At 53.6% G+C, this 18,842-nt stretch overlaps 1 protein-coding gene across 1 annotated transcript in view; it reads right to left on the bottom strand.

Moving 5' to 3' along the window:
* The window catches only part of LOC135891999 (uncharacterized), a 112,449-nt gene extending 105,123 nt beyond the window's left edge, over window positions 1-7,326 (bottom strand). The window contains exons 1-5 of the mRNA XM_065419676.1: window positions 7,234-7,326; window positions 4,972-5,098; window positions 3,260-3,349; window positions 1,688-1,788; window positions 195-321 (exon numbers count right to left, since the gene is read on the bottom strand). Coding sequence (XP_065275748.1) covers window positions 195-321; window positions 1,688-1,788; window positions 3,260-3,349; window positions 4,972-5,098; window positions 7,234-7,326 — 538 coding nt within the window. The remainder of the gene's footprint in view (window positions 1-194; window positions 322-1,687; window positions 1,789-3,259; window positions 3,350-4,971; window positions 5,099-7,233) is intronic.
* Window positions 7,327-18,842: the final 11,516 nt, after the last annotated feature.

The following is an 18,842-nucleotide window of genomic DNA, read 5'->3' as shown; positions in this document are numbered from 1 at the left end:
ACAGAATGAATGAAACTCAAGTCTCCAAGGGCTCCTGCTGTTTCTGTATCACATAGCACTACAGGTAAAGGGTTGCTTATGGAATAATAGAGTATCAAAACAATCTATAACAGCCAAAATTAAGTTAGAACACTGTTAGCCCAAGAGTTCCAGAAGTGACTTTACAGAGCCAAAGGAATCTAATATTTTCCCACCAATGTCTTGCTCAATGCAGCTTTTGTCATCACAGCTTGATATATGATGGCTGATCTCATCTCTGGGAACCAGATGGCGGGCATTAAAGGGGCATGTGGCTAGCTGCTTTGCAATATCAGGGTGGTTCTAGAGAAACAGAAAAAGTACGTGCTATCTCACTGAATTCATCCTAACCCTTGTGTTTTCTAGTCACTAGTGAAGGGTTTGTGCAATCTGCATCCTGAAATAGGTTGAAAAAATGTAAACAAGGAAAGCCAAAACTCAGCTCAGGTCCTGAGCACAAATGCAGTGTAGAAACAGCAAAGCATATGCATCCTTTAAGATACAGGCTATGTTTGTTCATTTTTACATTTAAACAACACCCTGAATTTATCTGATTGAAGATCAGCCCCAGAACAAACACAGTGAAACTGTTGCAGTGTCATCACTGGCATGGTTCGATGCACAGATGAAATTGCCCTAAAAAGCTACACGGGGAGTAAGTGCCTTGAAACCCTAAATAATTCAGCCACTTTATGTTTAAATTAAGTGAGCGACAGACTAGAGAACAAGTTCCTGCCTGCGCTAGAGCTTAAGTCTTTGCCGTTAATGTAACCCTCCTGAAACAGGAGGGAAGTTACTCGATGTTCCAGCTGAGGCCACATCTATATTGGGAGCACTTTGCCAGTAGAGGTAAAGAAGAGCACTACTATCCCCCCTGAAAGAAGAAACTTTACCCTTAGAAAAGAGCAAGACGACAGAGAAGAAGAACACACACTGCTCAGGCCTGCTCTGCATGGCTTTTATATTACTATAGCTATGTTGGCTAGGGGTGTGATTCCTAACCAATACAGTTATACCGGTACATCATCTTAACATGTGGATGCAGTTATACCAGTACAACTAATATACACTAGCACTGGAGGATACTGCCTGAGAGGACAAAAGAAAGGAGCAGCTTCTCCTGGTAAATATATAGCATTCTAGCCCAGGATAGAAGATTGAGAAGAGAGAAAGTTTCAGACAGACGTACACTGAATAGAGTTATTAGCAATATAAAAATAGATGTCTTAGCAGCTGCACTGCTCTAATTGCAAAGTCAAGAATTAGCTGCAACATCAGATCATTTCGGCTTTGGTCAGCCAGAAGGCATCCATACAACGCTGGCTGCATTTGCTCCATGGCCTGAAGTGGGAAGTAAATACCCTGTCCCATGAGTGAACAGTTGGAAGAGAATAGGATCCCGTCACTGACCTAGGTATTCTGAAGAACCTGTATCACCTTTCTTCGGGGTAAATGCACTGATCTGAAGTGCATTACTAAATAAAAGCATCCAGTTCATATTAAGTGGTAAATGGATGACAGAGATATAAAGACGGCTTCTTCCAGCCTAATAGCAAGTGAATGCATCCTTCTAGCAAAAGGCAACACAGCATACTGAGCTCACCATGCATTAGCATGTACAAAAATATGATTTCCCAAGTGCATTAGAGACCTTAACATCCTGTCCTACCTTCCTGCACTTTATAAGATGATAGGGAAACCGACAGGCCCTGATTTGATGAGATTTATCATATGGACATTGTATTAACTTCTCTGGATCCAAAGCATCAACTGGAAGAGAAGGAATAAAAAGATCTAAGAACATCAACAACACAATTAACAAGTGTGGAAACATACTAGGTACTGGACGTTTCCTCTAATGGGGTTAAGCCATCAACTTTTAATAGCCGAGACAAAAATGTAAAATTGCTAAGTTGGCACTCATCGTGTACACCCAACCAAATTCACTTTGGACTTTTGGTGAGTGGAATATTAAATTAAAAATGAGGAAAGTGCAGTCAGTAGTGCAAAGCGGCCAGTATATATCAACGAGTAACTTATGCAGAACAGTGAGCTGGAAATAAACACATTACTATAAAAACCCTTGAAGCTACCAAATTAGCTAGTGGTATAGTAGTGACATGCTAAGGGTCAGCAGAAGCACGGCATTCTGAAGTAAATCCTTTTGCATTTACCTTCATACTCAAAGGCAATCTCTGCTGGAGTAAGAAAAATCAAACATGTCTGGAGTTAAGGCTGCAATTTGCACTACAGTGCACTTGGTCCTGTAAAGTGCAGAGGTTGGCAGGTGCTTAGGGTGACCAGATCACGGACAGGAAATATTGGGACGCGGGGGGGGGGGGGGAGTAAAAGAAAAAAAAAAGCCGTTTTGCAGGTGCCGGGGGAATTAGCAGGCCCTGGCCGCGCTGCGACCCCGCCCCCCCTCAGGGCCCCGGCACGTCCCACCGCCCCGCGGGGAAGGAGCCGCTGGAGCTAGAGGCGCGGGGCTCCGGACCCTGGCAGCGGCGGGGGAGAGCGGCTCAGGGCCGCGCGAGTGGGCACGTAAAGTTTATGGGCTTGGGGGGGACCCCGGCCGGCTCCTCGCCCCTGTAGGGGGGTAGCGTCCCCGCCCCGCGCCAGCACGTGTCGCCGGCCGCCGCAGGCCAGGTAAGGAACCGAGTCCCTCCCTCCCCCCCGCTCCTCAGCTGAGCGGCATTCCTCCTCCCTCCCTCCCAGGCTTGCAGCTGGAATGCCGGCACAAGCCTGGAGGGAGCAGGTGGTGGTCGGCTTCCGGTTCCTGGAAAGCAAACAAATTACTCTGGAATTGAAGTCACTGATTCTGAAATACTCAGGGAATTGTCACTGAACATCAGTCAGCTTCCATGTGCAGACAAGGTATAGTAGTGACTGGTAAAGCTAAAGGAGCATCGTGTGTGGTTTCATGCTCTAAGGCCTGGTCTACACCTAGGTCGCATCGGAGTGTGAAAAAATCCCCCCCCCCCCCCCTGAGAGAGATGTAGCTAAGCCAACCTAAGCCCTGGTATAGACACCAGTGGGTCAATGGAAGAATTCTTGCACTGATCTAGCTGTCTCCTTGAGGGGGTGGATTAAACTTCAGTGACTGAAAAACTCCTTCCACTATTGCAGTAAGTACCTACACTATAGCACTTGTAGTGTAACCATAGCCTCAGCCAAGTCCTGTGAGGCATAGGTACCACATGCCAATGACATCAGAGACAACAGCTTCTTCACCAACACTAACCTGCCTCCCAGTCCTCTTGGCAGGGGGGACACTGCCAGGATCTTGGGGTCTCTTTCAGTTCCTTCTTGGGACTGAAAGTCATTGATGTCCCTGCAAGCAGAGGAGACACGTTACAGGACTTGGAAGGAAGAGGAGAAGCAGGGTAGCTGGTCTAGGAGTGAAACATGGTTCTCTAAGTGGATCATGGCTCAGTTCTGTTAGCCAGAGGCCCAGCATTACAGGGGGTCAAAGGCCACATTTAACTGGAGATGCTCCTTAGTTGGGGAAGATTCTCTGAACTCTCCTCAGAGCCAGGCTCAGGTCAGACTCAAGTGTGTCCAGGGTCTCTGCTCTCCTGCACTGGCCCCAGCTCACTCTAGCCAGCTGGACAGCCTTTGTTCCCCAGAGCACAAGCTCATCCACCCTCAAGTTCCTGCCATGCACAGAATGGAGAAGCCTTTAAAAGCCAAACACCTTGACAAGCTGAGAAGTGTTGGCTCCTACAACCCTAGCTGGGAAGACCAGAGAACTCTCCACAATCACCCTGACATTACACAATGGGGCCAATATGGTTCCACTGCTATAAACAGGGCTCACGCAGAGCTGATGCCATCAGCCCTACAGGGCTCAGTACACACACTGATCTCCAGAGTTCTCATTACAGCTGTGGGGCCAGGTTCTCATCACAGCTGAGACAGGAAAACCAAGGAAATGCGAGTTTCCTGTCCGAAAGCAGGACAAAAAAACCCACCAAGTTTATCAGCTAGCCCCCCCTCCCCCAATTTGGTTCAACTGAAAGTGTTTTGTTTTTGACTATTTTGATTAACTAAGATTAGTTTCAAACTGTCATTCTGAACCAGAAAACTGGATTTTCTTATTTCAAGAGAGTCAAAGAATGGGAGTAAGATTTTCCAAGTTGCAGTGTGTGTCAAAGCCCAAAGAACCCTTTCCCATGAGGTGTTCATGGAGATCGAAGAAGCATTTTTGTCAGAAAACACTGAAGTTCCCCACTGGCTCTCCTCAGCACCTAGTTAGCCATTCAGCAGGGCCCAACACCCTAAGCCTGGTGTTGGGCACTTCAGAAATGCTGGCCCCTAGTGCTCTGCTCTCTGGATGCAGGTTTGCAGGCCAGCCCCCCTCCCCCAGGAGATGTTAGGAGAGCTCCCGCCCCAAATGAGCAGACGGTAGAGACCAGGACTCTTCAGTGATGCCAGGTGACCTGCCCCCTGCTGTGCCAGGCAGTGAGCACATCCCCCAGCTAGCCATGAGGCTACTTCCTGAGCCAGCTGTTCATCTCCTGCAGGCTATGGGCACTGGGGAAGGAAAGGGATTTCTAGCCAGCTCCTGCAGAATCTGTCAATGAAGGAAGAGCAGCACAAGCCCAGCCTGTTCTATGCTGGGATGTCAGCCACTAGAGCAAACTCTGCATGTTCACAATTTATACCAGTGCAGCTAAGCCAGCACCTGCTGCTGCTGGTACAGAGGGATGTGCTGGGCGACAGCACTCAGCCTTGCTCAGACCAAGTGCACCTACAGTAGTTGTGATGAGTGCAGGGGATGCACACATGAACTACAGATTGCTCGGGGCTTGCGTTGGTGTCCAGAGCAAAATGCCCTAGAACAGACTCCCTTGCAGTCTCCCTAGGCTGGGACAGGTCAAGTCAGTCAGCAGGAGCAGGCATGTATTAAAGCAGGTGTGCTACCGCCAGCTCCCCCCACTCCCCCAAGCTTACCACTGAACAGCTCTGGCGCCCTGTTGTCTGTGCAGGTGGAGATGTGCAGCTGGAGCTCTCGCTTTGGGACTCTGTGGCGAGCATTGTAGGGGCACGTGGCCAGCTCTTTGGCTCTTTTCTTGTTATTCTGGAAGAGAAGCCACAAGATGCCACTATGCAAAGACAGCAGGGAGGTACCGTCATGGGTTCTGCTCACTGCTTCCACAGCTGCTTGTAGGGGGAGGCAGCTGAGAGGATCTCTAGGGATGCATCAGAGCCAGAAGACTGGCGAGCTGGAAACAAATCATTGACTTGTCGAGTGCTTAATGAGAGAGCACCCCTCAGTAGGTCCACACACTGCAGCTGGGAGCAAGCCTCCAGACTGGACAGAAATTTGAGCTAGTGGTGCTCGAAGTAGCACACTAAACATAGTAGTGTGGACACGATAGCATGGACTGGTGCTTGGGCTCTCAAACCTCCAGAGTGAAGTGGGCTTAAGAGCCCAAGCCACACCATCCACATTGCTATTTTTAACTGTATTAGCTCAAGCCCCACTACTGTAAGCCCATCTACCTGGGCCGTGAGACTCTCCCCTAGCTGCTGTGTAGACATACCTGTATGTGCAGGAAACCTGGTGCATCTGCAGCAGTGCTGAATTTCTTGGGTTTGATTCTTGGTTGCTCCAGCCCAGGAGGAGGTGGGGAGCAGAACAGGGGGACTGTCTTCAGGCTACCTTAGCTCTTCCTAGACTTGGGCTGAGCCACTCCTGCCCTTGTTGCTGCAAATTAGAGCAACCTTTGGGCTGCTCTGACTTATGTGGCTCTACTTCTCACGGCCCTTGGGCAGCAGAGCATAGCTATAGCACAGATACTCTAGCTACACCCAATGCAGCCACAACCTGTCCCCTACGTTGGGGCATGGCACTGGGCTAGCTTGGAGCCTGCATCCAACCCAGGGAGGCCCCTCTGCAGGCTGTTGTCCCAGGAGACCATTTCCACACACTTCAGGTCCTTTTGTGCAGCCAGAGTATTCTAAAGGGACATTAGTGTAACCTCACTAAGGCACCAGGGCCCCTCAGTGACACAGGGCAGACTTGGATTCAAGCTGCCCTGAAGTTCAGGAGCTTTTGAAGCCTGGGTATCTCCAAGGGTTAACTCTGCAGTGAAGACGTAACTCAGGTGATCAGCATTTGGGCTGGCCTAGCTCAGGTGAACAGCCAGACCAGAGCCCTGCCCAAGTTGCTGGGGCCACACTCACTTATGCAAGGCTCTCAGACTTCAGGGGGGAGGGGGCACAGAGGAGGGGGAGGAGGTGTAGCTGCTGGCTCTCAGCTGGGCTGCTCTATGTTCCCCCCAGTGAATTGTGGGACAGCATTAGAGGACTATCAGGTTAAGTCTGGATCTTCAGTGCAGATTAGGCAGATTACCAAGAGAAGCAATCAGACTCTCGCCTACTCCAGCATGGGCCAAGCACCACCACACATGGGCCAGAGGGTTTGTGTGGATGGACAGGAGCCAGGGTAGGGGCAACACCCGAGTTAAATGGGTAGTGAAAATAAGCCCCAAGTGTGAGTTTCACATAAATGTAGATCTAGTCCATCCCCTGCACAGAGTCAGGACCAAGTGTTATAAACACCTGGGATGGGCTAGATCTTAAAAGTCTCCCTAGATAATCCCTAAATCTCCCTTGCTGCAATATAAACCTATTATTTCTTGTTCTGTTGTCAGTGGATAAGGAGAACAATTTATCACTCTGCTCTTTATAGCAACTATTACCTACTTCAAGACCTATTGCCGCCGCTCCCCCCCCCCCCCCGCCTTCCTCCAGACTAAACAAACCCAGTTTTTTCAATCATTCCTTGTAGGTTATATTTTTTAGACCTTTAGTCACTTTTGTTGTTCTCCTCTGGACTGTATCCCATTTGTCTACATCTTTCCTGGAGTGCAAGGCCTAGAACGGGACAATACTCCAGCTCGGGCCTTATTAGTGTTGAGTACAGGTGAAGAATTACTTCTTTTGTCTTGCTTACAACACTCCTGCCATTACATCCCAGAATAATGTAATACTATTGCAAAAAAACCCCAACATTGTGACTCATATTTAGTCTGTGATCTACTATAACCCCCAGATCCTTTTCTGCAGTACTCCTTCCTAGGCAGTCATTTCCCATTTTGTGTTTGCACTGGAGGCAGAGGAAAATAGTTTGCAGGGAACAGAGACAGGTGGCCATCTCCTCTCTGGGCACCTCAGACTCTGTCCCACTGCGTAGCTTGCTCTTCTTACCTCTCCGCATTTGACCAAGTGGTAGGGGAACCTGGAGGCTCGGATCTGGTGGTTTTTGTCATAGGGGCATGGGATGAGCCGCTCAGGATCCATCACACCTGCACAACAGAAGGCACACGATACACAGATAGTGAGGCCAGGAGGAGGGGTAGACTGCTAGGGGTGATGCCTTCAGCAGCTAGCACCCCCATATTGAAGGCCCAGTTGTCCCCTTCCACACACAGCTGATCCCAGCAGAGAGCAAAGGGGAGCCCCAGCACTGTTTATGTGGCGCTTGGGCTGTTTCTGTTCCCAGTGTTAGAAATTTGGCCAGAGGGTACAAGTGATGACCTCAGGCATGGCATGGCTGTGGCTTGGCCAGTAAGCTCTTAGCGTTTCAGTTGGCAGCACATGGAAGCAGGGAACTGTTAGTCCTGCAGTTAGAAACAGGCAAGAAATGGGGGGGAGGGTGTTATCAGGGTTAAAGTAGCACCCAGTGTGCAGTGGGAACTTTCCTGACACTAGGACAGTCTCAGGTGATAGAGGGAAGGACGGACACACACACACACACACACACACACTTGAGGAAAATTCGGTCTTTAAGATAGACTTTAATGTGGATGGGATCAGGGCCTTGAGGGTAAGTTCAGTGAGATCACACCTGGTAACGGCCTCCTCCAAGCACTCAGAGACCTTGAGATTTTAAAGAGTAATAAATGATAGGATCAGAGACTTGAAGGATCATGTTTTCAGATTTTATCTGCAACCACAATGCAAGCAGGGAAATGTGGGGAACTTTCCTGGCTGCTGCACTACCCCAGTGGAATCAGACAGCAAATGGATCTGAGTCCTCGCTCCCACTCCCTTTACCCAGATGCCCGCCTGACCTGAAGGCCTCCCTTTCTGCTCTCCCATGCAACAGAGTCCTCGTAACCCTGACAGAGCTGGGCCCAAGCTCCCTGGGAGGCTTCACCCCTAGTCTTGTCATGGTCTTTTAGGCCAGGGTGCCCCCCCTCCGGGGTGCTCTCTCCACACCAGCCACTTCCCTGGTTCAAACTGAATAGGATTTATTACACAGCAAGGAACAATAAGAAAAATAATGCAGAAATGGAAAGTCGAAGACACAAGGACCCCACCCTGTGACACAGGGACACCACAGCCAGCCATCTCTGTGGCTTCAGGGAAGTTCACAGCCTGTTCCTCGCCCATCCCAGGCCTCCTCGCCAGGTCCTGGCTGCGCTGCAATGACACTGCGGGTAGACACTTGCTCTGGCGGTGGCCATGCACCCTCAGGCTCTAGGGGGCAGGACCTTGCTCCCCAGCATCGCCCCCCGTTGGGGTCATGACCAGTGATGAGCTGCCAGAATGTTAATAACCAGTTCCCTACCGGGTCTTTGGCAGCACTTTGAAAACCCGGAGCGAGTGAAGGACCCGCCGCCGAAGTGCTGCCAAAGACCCGGTAGGGAACCGGTTATTAAGTGCCACCCGGAGAGTACAAGTCCATGAAACCCCACCCTACCCGCCCCCCCAGGGCCCCACCCCCTACCCAACTTGCCCCGCTCCCTGTCCCATGACTGCCCTGACCCCATCCACCACCACCCCCGACAGATCCCCAGAACTCCCACGCCTACCGAACCCCCCTGTTCCCCATCCCCTGACCACCATCCCCAGAACCTCCGCCCCCTCCATGCCCTTATCCAACCCCTCCTCCTGGCCCCGGCCCAGCCCCCTTACCATGCTGCTCAGGGCAGCGTGTAGGGATGCTGCGCGGCTCGCTGGAGCTCGCAGCCCTACCCCCTTACCATGCGGCAGGAGCTGCCCAGGAGCAGTCCAGAGTGCTGGCGCCAGGCTCTGCGAGGGTGGGGGAGCCTCCCCAGCCGGGAGCTCAGGCGGGCTGGACAGGACGGTCCCGTGGGCCCGAGTTTACCCACCCCTTTACCAACCGGTTCTAAACCGGCTTCTAAAGTTAACAACCGGGTCGCGCAAACCAGCTCCAGCTCACTACTGGTCACGACCCACCTCCAAGTCCGGCCTGCGAGGCTTCGCGCCTGGGGGGGGGGGTGTTTCCCTGCGCTGGGCCTGCTGCCCCCTCGCTCTCCCCAGCCGCTCATCGCACCCAGCTCTGGTGTTACTGATGGCACAGCCGGCATCTGCAGCTCCCCCTGCCTTGCCTCTGGCCCAGCTCCGCCCACTGCTCTCCCCTTAGCTCCGCCCTGCGCTGGCTCAGGCAGCTCCAGCTCACACAGAGGACAGGACCCCAAGCTTGACTCCCTCATTGGCCCACCTGCCCTGTTAATCAGGCTGACCTAGAGCATTGGCCTCTCCCGATTGGTCTTGAGGACTGTCAGTCTCAGGATCTTGATTTCTCATTGGCCCTTCCCTTGGGTACTGGGAGAGGCTAACCCAGGAACCCCAGTGAGGGGCCAGCTGCCCCCTTACAGCAAGGCTAGGCCTTAGGTAACTGAAGACCAGCAGCATCCTCCCAGTGTCACATCTCCAGGAGCTGGGGTGTTAGCTAGACACCAGGCTCCATAGATTCAAGGCAAGAGCCACAGGCCTTGGGAGCGTTGCCCACCCGCCATGCGGACGGTGCAGGAGCTGGCAAAGAGCCGTCCCAGACACACCGGCAGGCGGGCAAGGCTGGGAGCATTGTTATCACCAAGAGATATTGACACTTCAGCTGGCACCCGGCTGGGGATCCAGACAGCTGTTGAAGCGTGAGGGCTTGTCTTCACTACAAGGTCTATAGCAGTCTCTCTCAACCTGCAGCCCAATCAGCACAGAGAGCTGCAGCCCATATGTCATCCTCAGGGCCATACAGGTAGTATTGGACGTGGCCCAAATAACACATTGTGGGCTGCATATGCAGCTCACAATAGGTTGAGAAGCACTGGTCTATAGTAGCGTAGCCACAGTGCTGTAATTATGCTGGCGTAACTTCATAGCTCAGAAACAGCCTATGCTGTGAGAAGGGCTCCTCCTGTCACTGCAGGAAAGCCACCTCCTCCAGCACCTTCGCTGCTGTTTTAAGTGTAGGCCACACCTCAGTCTCCAGTCTGTTTCCAAGTGGAGAGTGTTTACAGAGTGCTACGTGCTGCTTTCTGCATGGTAAGGACTCCTGAGTATTCTTCAGAGACACGGGGTGGGGCTCAGCCCTAATATGTATGCAAAGCACCAAGAGAACTTTGCTCCATTTGAGCAGTGTTGCTTGGCTACACTGGGAAGCTGACTGTCAGGACTAGTCTAGTGTTATACTATACTTATACCCATGACTGTCTCTACTTTCTGCATGGGTGATAGACCCTCACCGCTTGTCGGCTGTATCCTGATCCCGCCCACCGGTTACTCCCCCGCCCATTGGGGACATTGCAGTCTGTATATATTATGTGTGCTGCCCAACCTCAAAACACTAACATCCCCCCTATACTCTGTATGTTACCCCCAATGACCAATAACTGATGCCTCAAATTTTCTGTACTGTTTATTTTTCAAATATTCTTTATAGCTATGCCTGTCAATGCCCATCCTGGGCTAGTGGCATTTCACAGCCACTTCACCTCAATGCCTGCCTGCAATGGCACAAGGGGCCAGGCAAGGCAGATCAGGTCCCCAGTGCCTTACAGCAGTGGTTCTCAACCAGGGGAACAGACCCTTTGGGGGGCCACCAGCAGGTTTCAGGGGGGGCACCAAGCAGGGGCAGCATTAGGCTTGCCGGCACCCAGAAAGCCAAAGCTCCACTGCACGGGGCTGAAGCCAGGGGCTCCAAGCCCCACCAACAGGGGCTAAAGCTGAAGCCTGAGCAACTTAGCTTCATGGGACCCCCTGTGGCATGGGGCCCTGAGCAGTTGCCTGCTTGCTAAGCCCTAATGCTGGTCCTGGCTTTTATATGTAGAAAAACAGCAGGCTGTGGAGTTTTTAATAGGATGTTGTGGGAGCCTCAGAAAGAAAAGGTTGAGAACTGGTGAGGCCATGTCTGGAGTATTGCGTCCTGTTTTGCCCCCCCCCCCCCCTACACAAAGGATGTGAACTAATTGGAGAGAGTCCAGCAGAGGGCAACAAAAATGATTAGGGGGCTGGGGTACATGATTTATGAGGAGAGGCTGAGGGAACTGGGCTTATTTAATCTGCAGAAGAGAAGAGTGAGGGGGATTTGATAGCAGCCTTCAACTACCTGAAGGGAGGATTCCAAAGAGAATAGAGCTAGACTGTTCTCAGTGGTGGCAGATGACAGAACAAGGAGCAATGGTCTCAAGTTGCAGTGGGGGAGGTTTAGGTTGGATATTAGGAAAAAACCATTTCCTAGGAGGGTGGTGAAGCACTACTAGAATGGGATACCTAGGGAGGTGGTGGAATCTTTAAGGCCTGGCTTGACAAAGCCCTGGCTGGGATGATTTAGTTGGGGTTGGTCCTGCTTTGAGCAGGGGGTTGGACTAGATGACCCTGATATTAGGGTTACCATACGTCCGGATTTTCCCGGACATGTCCGGCTTTTTGGGACTCAAATCCCCGTCCGGGGGGAAATCCCAAAAAGCCGAACATGTCCGGGAAAATCCGGTGCCGCTGGGCCGGGGCCGGGGGCCGGCGGTGCCGGGCAGCCGGGGGTGCCGGGCGGCCGGGGGTGCCGGGCGGCCGGGGGTGCCGGGCGGCCGGGGGCCGGCGGTGCTGGGCGGCCGGGGGTGCGCTGGGCCGGGGGCCGGCGGTGCTGGGCCGGGGCTGCGCTGGGCCGCGGGCTGGGGCCAGGCCGGGGGCTGGCAGTACTGGGCCGGGGCCGCGCTGGGCCGCGGGCTGGGGCCGGGCCGGGGGCCGGCAGTGCTGGGCCGGGGGCCGGCACCCCAGGGCCCGAGCCGAGCCAGGCTGGAGACGCTGGGGCCAGGGCCGGGGCCGGCCGCCGGAGGGGACCAGACTGGGCCGCACTGCCTCCCCCCACCCCCCCAGCTTACCTGCTGCCTGCTTCAGGATTCCTGCGAATCAAATGTTCGCGGGAAGCAGGGGAGGGGGCGGAGTTGGGGCGGGGACTTTGGGGAAGGGGTGGAGTTGGGGGCGGGGCCGGGGCCCCGTGGAGTGTCCTCTTTTTGGACACTCAAAATATGGTAACCCTACCTGATATGCTATGAACTCCTGCCTTACAGGGTCAGCACAAGGACCTGGCTCATAGAGCTAAGAAGCCCAGCACACATACTGCAGCATTACAGCGAGGAAATGGGGACAGGAAGCACCAAGCACTTTGAGATGCGGAGTGTTTTGGCTCAGTAGAAAAGCTAGGTATTGCGGTTATCACAGCTTCAACAGGCTAAGGGGGCTAGAAAGCCTCCCACTGACTATTTTATAAGAGCCTTTGCTAGCTCTCTACCCCCCTTCCCAGGATCTCAACTCAAGCTGCAATGCTACTCAGTTCAGAAGCTTGGGCTGCCTTTAGATTTTTCCAACTCCCACCTCCAGTTTTCTCAGGAGGAGGTTTCCACAGCAGCTACTTCCCCTCCCAGCCCCTAACCATCTGAGTAAAGAGAGACCAGCACTGGAGCTAGAAACCAGATACCTGACTAGGGAATCCCAGAGACACAATCTCTTTAAGTACAATGCAAAAAAAATAAAGATGATAAATACAAAAGCAGTTGTAACCAATCCTGTCTCTCCAGACAACACGCTCTGCAACCGGCGCAGGGGGAACCGCATCCGCTGCCTCCTGGGAGCAGGACAGGGAGCTTCATTCTGCTCCTTTCAGTCCCCCCACCACTTTGCCCGGTGCCAATTTCCACAAAAGGGAAGAAAATGCCCCCTCTTTCTGGCTGTAGGCAGTAATGTCACCACCAGATCATTTACTCCTCAGAGTGAGGGGGAAAGCATAATCCTTCCTGCACGCTTGCATTAAAAAAAAAAAAAAAACCGCACTCCAAAGAGCCCTGCACAGAGAGCAGCCAACCCCCCCCTACACACACACACACACACACACCCCCCTGCACAGGTCACCCCTCCCCACGCACACACACAGAGCCCTGCACGGAGAGCAGCCAACCCCACACACACCCCTGCACAGGTCATCCCTCCCCGCCCCACGCACACACAGAGCCCTGCACGGAAAGCAGCCAACCCCTCCCCCCGCCCTCGCACACACACCCTTGCACAGGCACAGGTCAACCCTCCCCGCCCCACGCACACGCACAGAGCCCTGCACAGAAAGCAGCCAACAACCCCCCCACACACACCCTTGCACAGGCACAGGTCAACCCTCCCCGCCCCACGCACACGCACACACGCCTGCACAGACCCCGATCACCGCCCCACACCCCCCCGCACACCATACCAGCTGTCCTGGAGCTGGCTGCGGGCCGGGGCAGATCCGCGGGCTGCAGCTCTGTACCCGCCCCCTGTAGCGGCCTGGCTGATGAAGGGCTGCTGCCCGCCCCACACGCTGAGCCAGCCGGGGCCGGGGGAGCGGACCGGGCTGGCTGCACCGTGCCCAGAGCAGCCCTGGAGCAGGCTCGGAGCCGCTGTGCTGCGCAGCCCCGCCCCGCTTCCGTCCTCTCTGCCTGTCACCGCGCCACGGGGGCTCGGCCGCCCAACCACTCCCGCGCTCAGCCCGACCCCCGCACAGAGGCCCCCACTGGTGCGCCAAGGACATCAAATGCCCGCCCCGCCGCGGAAGGACCCGGCTTTACCGAGCTCCGGCTGCAGCCCGCGTCCTCCACCCCGCTCGGCTCCAGCCTGGCCTCGGCTGTTTACCAGGGGCCTCTCCCGCCGGCGGCCGGCGCTCTGTGCAGCGCGGGGACGTCTAGCGGCTGCACGAAGCAATGCCGGTGAAGGGCTCCCTGCCTCTAACCGCGGGGCTGGCTTCGCTCAGGCCCTGCCCCGCTCCTGACACCTGCCCCCCCGACCATCCTCCTGTGGAAATCACGGCTAGTTACAGATATCTCAGGGCAAGAGCCCGTGTCCAGCAAGGTCACCAGCGCCCCGGGCCGGCCTGTGCTGCAAAGCCAAAGGACTATTAACTGCCTGTTAATGCAATACTCCAATACAGAGCAGCCAGGTGGGAGGTGACAAAGTGCCACCCCATGTAACCCTTCTTGTGTTATGGAGAGAGAAGGCTATGCCACTCCCGGAGCCGAACCTTGATTTCTGGCCTGACAGATGTGTTACCCCATTTTTATTTTGGGTTCACTTTGTCCCTTAACACACAATATGTACGTACAAATCAACAACAAGCAATAGTCCGTGGGTTTCAAATCCAGCAATAACTTTTTCACTCAGTGTAGAGGGGTGCACTCATGTCTCATGAGCACCTCTGGTTGAGTGCGTGCAGTGCCTGCACTTCCTCTCCCTAAAGCTCCTTCTTGGGCTTAGGTCCTTATCCTTAATCAGTCCCATAGTCTAGTAGTGGTTTCAGCTCTGACAGCAGGCCTTACTCCAGGGCTTCCCCCTGGAGGCAATGTCCTCAGAGGGCATTTCAGGCCCCAGCTCTCCTACTGGGCCACTAAAGAGTTCAGTTCCCCTTCTGGGGTATCTCAAAATCCAGGCCACTTCCCCCAGTGGCTAATGGCAGGTGAGGAAGACCCTGGTCCGTTCACTACCCCTGCAGATAGCAGTGTCCGTCGTGCCCCTTTATCTACACCACACCACTGCTCTAATTCCCAGGGCCACTTCCCAGTATCCCCATCCCTTCCTCAGCAGCAACCAGCCCAGAGCTCCTTCTTTCCACCAGCACTGCTCTGTCTGAGGTCCGATAGCTCCCACAGCACTCCCCCAACTCTAGTAAGGAACTGATTTCAGAATGGCCCTGCAGCTCATCTTATACTCATAGGCGTGCGCACGGGGTGTGCACGGGCACACCCTAATGCACGGGTGGGCAAATGGCTCCACTCTCCTGTCAGCAGCAAGCCACCGGCCCCTCCCCCGCCTTCCCGGGCCGGCCCCTGCCTGCCACCCACCCCCCGTGGGTCTCACCTGCCTCCCACCCCCACCCCGGAGCGTCCCTGCCTGAAAGAAAGCACCTCTCCGGTGCCTGCTTGTGCTGCTGGTGTAGCACATTCCTGCTCAACTGCTGTCTGCTGCCCCAGGGTCCAAGTGCCCCCTAACCCCAATGGCAGGGCAGGCTGCCCTTACCCTGAGCCTCTCCAATGCCCCAAACCCCTCATCTCCACCCCCAGCCCTCATCCACCCTAATCCTCTGCCCCAGCCCTGAGCCCCCTCCTGCATCATGAACCCCTCATCCTCAGCCCCTCAGCCCTCACCCCTGCACCCCCTCCTATCCCCAAACTTCCTCCCAGAGCACGCACCCCCTCCCTCTTCCCACACACCCCCTCCTGCCCCCAAACGCCCTCCCAGAGCCTGCACCCCCTCCCACTTTCAAACTCCCTCCCAGAGCCTGCAGCCCTCACCCCCTCCTGCACACCGACCCCCTGCCCCAGCCCGGAGCCTGCACCCAGCACCCAAACTCCCTCCCAGAGCCTGCACCCCCTCCCACTTTCAAACTTCCTCCCAGAGCCTGCAGCCCTCACCCCCTCCTGCACACCGACCCCCTGCCCCAGCCCGGAGCCTGCACCCAGCACCCAAACACCATCCCAGAGCCTGCACCCCAGACCCCCTCCCCCACCCAAACTCCATCCCAGATCCTTAGGCAGGTGGGGGGAGGATACTAAAGGGCCGCACTCTGGCTGCTATTGGGGTGGCACGTCTGGGTCTTCAGCGGCAATTCGGCAGCAAGTCCCTCTCGGAGCGAAGGACCTGCCGCCGAATTGCCGCTGAAGAGTGGAGCGGCGCGATTGTGCTGCCGCAGCTTTTTTTTTTTGCCACTTGGGGCAGCAGAAAACCTGGAGCCAGCCCTGGTTGGATAAGGGGTGGGGACAGTCAAGGGACAGGGAGCAGGGTGGGTTGGATAGGGGGTGGGATCCCAGGGGGGTGGTTAGGAGTGGGGGGGTCTCTGGAGGGGGCAGTCCGGGAGCAGAGGGGGTTGGATGGGGCATGGGAGTCCCAGGGTCTGTCACGGGTGGGGGATGGATAGGGGTCAGGGCAGTCAGGGGACGGGGAGCAAGGAGGGTCCTGGGGGGGCAGTTAGGGTGGGGGGTCTCTGGAGGTGGTGGTCAGGGGACAAGGAGCTGGGGGGGGGGGGGGTTGGGTGAGTCGGGAGTTCTCGGGGGGGCTGTCAGGGGGCAGGGAGCGGCGCGGGAGTCCCGGAGGCCTGTCTGGGGGCAGGGGTGTGGATAAGGGTCGGGGCAATCAGGGGACAGGTAGGGAGTAGGGTCCTAGGGGGCAGTCAGGGGACAAGGAGCAGGGAGGCTTAGATAGGGGGTGAGGTCCTGGGGGGCAGTTGGGGCAGGGGTCCCAGGAGGAGGTAGTCAGGGGACAAGGAGCAGGGGGGGTTGGAGGTTCTGAGGGGGGCAGTCAGGGGGCGGGAAGTAGGAGGGAGTGGATGGGGGCAGAACGGGCGCGGGACTCCCGGGGTGCACACCCTAACGAAATGTGCTGCGCACGCCTAGCTTATACTATGCTGCTGGGCCCTGATTGGCTGCTCCTTTCATCCTCTTTCTGATTGGCTGTGTTCCACACAGCCACTCCAGGCAGCTTGAAGGACCCTCTCTGCTGCCCTTTTCTGGGGCAGGGAGTGGCAAGGCCACAAGGCCTCCAGCACAGGGCCTCAGCAGGTCTGGTACACCCCGTCTGGGGACATTATACACTAGTTACAAATGAAGGAGTTTGTTGTTTGGTGAATTAAGAACAGGAAAATGTCAACATTTACCTAAATTTGTTTCATTGTGTTAATAAAAATAATAAAACACATTGTTAAAGTTGTGTGTTTTGCGTGTTACGCAGCAAAATTCATATGAAGACACTGCTCGGGCATAGCTGGCTCCCAAATAACCATGTTTATTAACTATGTGCCAACATCCAAGGTCTAGCTTAACCTATCCTGCGGTTCTCAGTGATTTCTGATGGCTTCTAAAATATAGACAACAGTGAATAGCACTACAGTGCTGACAAACTCTTTGTCTTCTAGCCCTAATCCTATCACTATGGGGTCGGATCTCTGAGTCCTTCTTCAAATTCGAGTCTGTCTCGAAGCAGTAGAGTGCTCACAAACTACTTAAAGAAATACTATCCTAGTCCTATATACTACACTAAGTTAAACCAGCTAGCATCCTGAGTGGTTTAGGGAGACTCGTACAGCAGCAATGTGGCTTGGTATGCGTTAATAGAGTTTGGAAAACTCTATCATATGGCTAGAATACCTATACCTCCTTTCCTTTTACATTCCCCAAACTCCATCATAGAAATGCCAGCGCTCAGTTTGACCATGTTTGTGGAAATATACAAAATGGTTCTCACTCTCGTATGTTATCCCGACAGCTTTGAAGCTATCATGACACCTTTGCTTTAATACATGCTACTGTTTATGCAAATAATTTTGATGATTTCTATTGAACTAATCAATAGTTGAAACATTATTTTAAATATGAATGCTACATTCAAGTTACATGGAAAAGTGTTACAGAGAGGGCAGACGAAGAATTTTTGTGGGACAGTGGTGTAGTCATGCAGGATTTACATACTGCTTGCTATTTGAACTGAGATTTACAGCTCAAGCACTGGGGTAACAGTTTAAGTCAGTGGCTCTCAACCTTTCCAGACTACTGGACCCCTTTCAGGAGTCTGATTTGTCTTGCGTACCCCAAGTTTCATCTCACTTAAAAACAACTTGCTTACAAAATCAGACATAAAAATACAAAAGTGTCACAGCCACACTATTACTGAAAAATTGCTGACTGTCTAATTTTTGCCATATAATTATAAAATAAATCAATTGGAATAGAAATATTGTACTTACACGTCAGTGTATGATATAGAGCTGTATAAACAAGTCACTGTATGAAATTTTAGTTTGTACTGACTTCACTAGTGCTTTTTATGTAGCCTGTTGTAAAACTAGGCAAATATCTAGATGAGTTGATGTACCCCTTGGAAGACCACGACGTACCTCCAGTGTACACGTACCCCTGGTTGAGAACCACTTACGTGATTCTCAAGTGTAGGGACTGAGAACAGCCCAAGGAAAGGTTACAATTTTATTATTTTCTGTTTGTTTATTTTGGGTAAAGGAAACAGAACAAAAGTAAAGCAAAACCAGGAGTGCCAAATTGGAGAGTGACAAATTACGACAGAAGCATGAACGCCAGAACTGTTTAGCTGAGCAGGAAGCCAAAGAGTGTGAACACCAACATTGGGAAGCAGGAGCCCAGGAGAGGGAGGCAGAAAAGCAGCAGCAAGAAGAAGCACACTGACGGGCTGTGGAAGCAGAAGCAGCCGCACACCAATGATCCATGGCCCTTCCTTCACCACCAGGCTCAGTGTCACCTTCCTCACAGCTTGACTAAATGTTGAGGTGTAACCTTCAGAAGGATCCATTGCAAAGGTTCCCTGGACTATAAAAGAGAGGGGTAAAGAGCCCCAAATGATCTCTTTCGCCTAAGAAAGGAGCCAGCACTTTGGCTTCTAGAGGAGATTCTGACTGAGGGTGGGAGGGACAGCCACCATCCTGCTGGAAGACCTTGAGTGAGAAAAGCCATCTTGAACAAAGACTGTATCTTGCTAGGTTCAGTTTTAGTCACTGGAAAGCGTTTCACTTTTATCTGGTTCGCCGC

The sequence above is a fragment of the Emys orbicularis genome, chromosome 19, assembly GCF_028017835.1.
Source record: "Emys orbicularis isolate rEmyOrb1 chromosome 19, rEmyOrb1.hap1, whole genome shotgun sequence".
Taxonomy (NCBI): Eukaryota; Metazoa; Chordata; order Testudines; family Emydidae; genus Emys; species Emys orbicularis.
The sequence above is the reverse complement of the archived record's forward strand: the minus strand, read 5'-3'. Positions and strand labels throughout refer to the sequence as shown.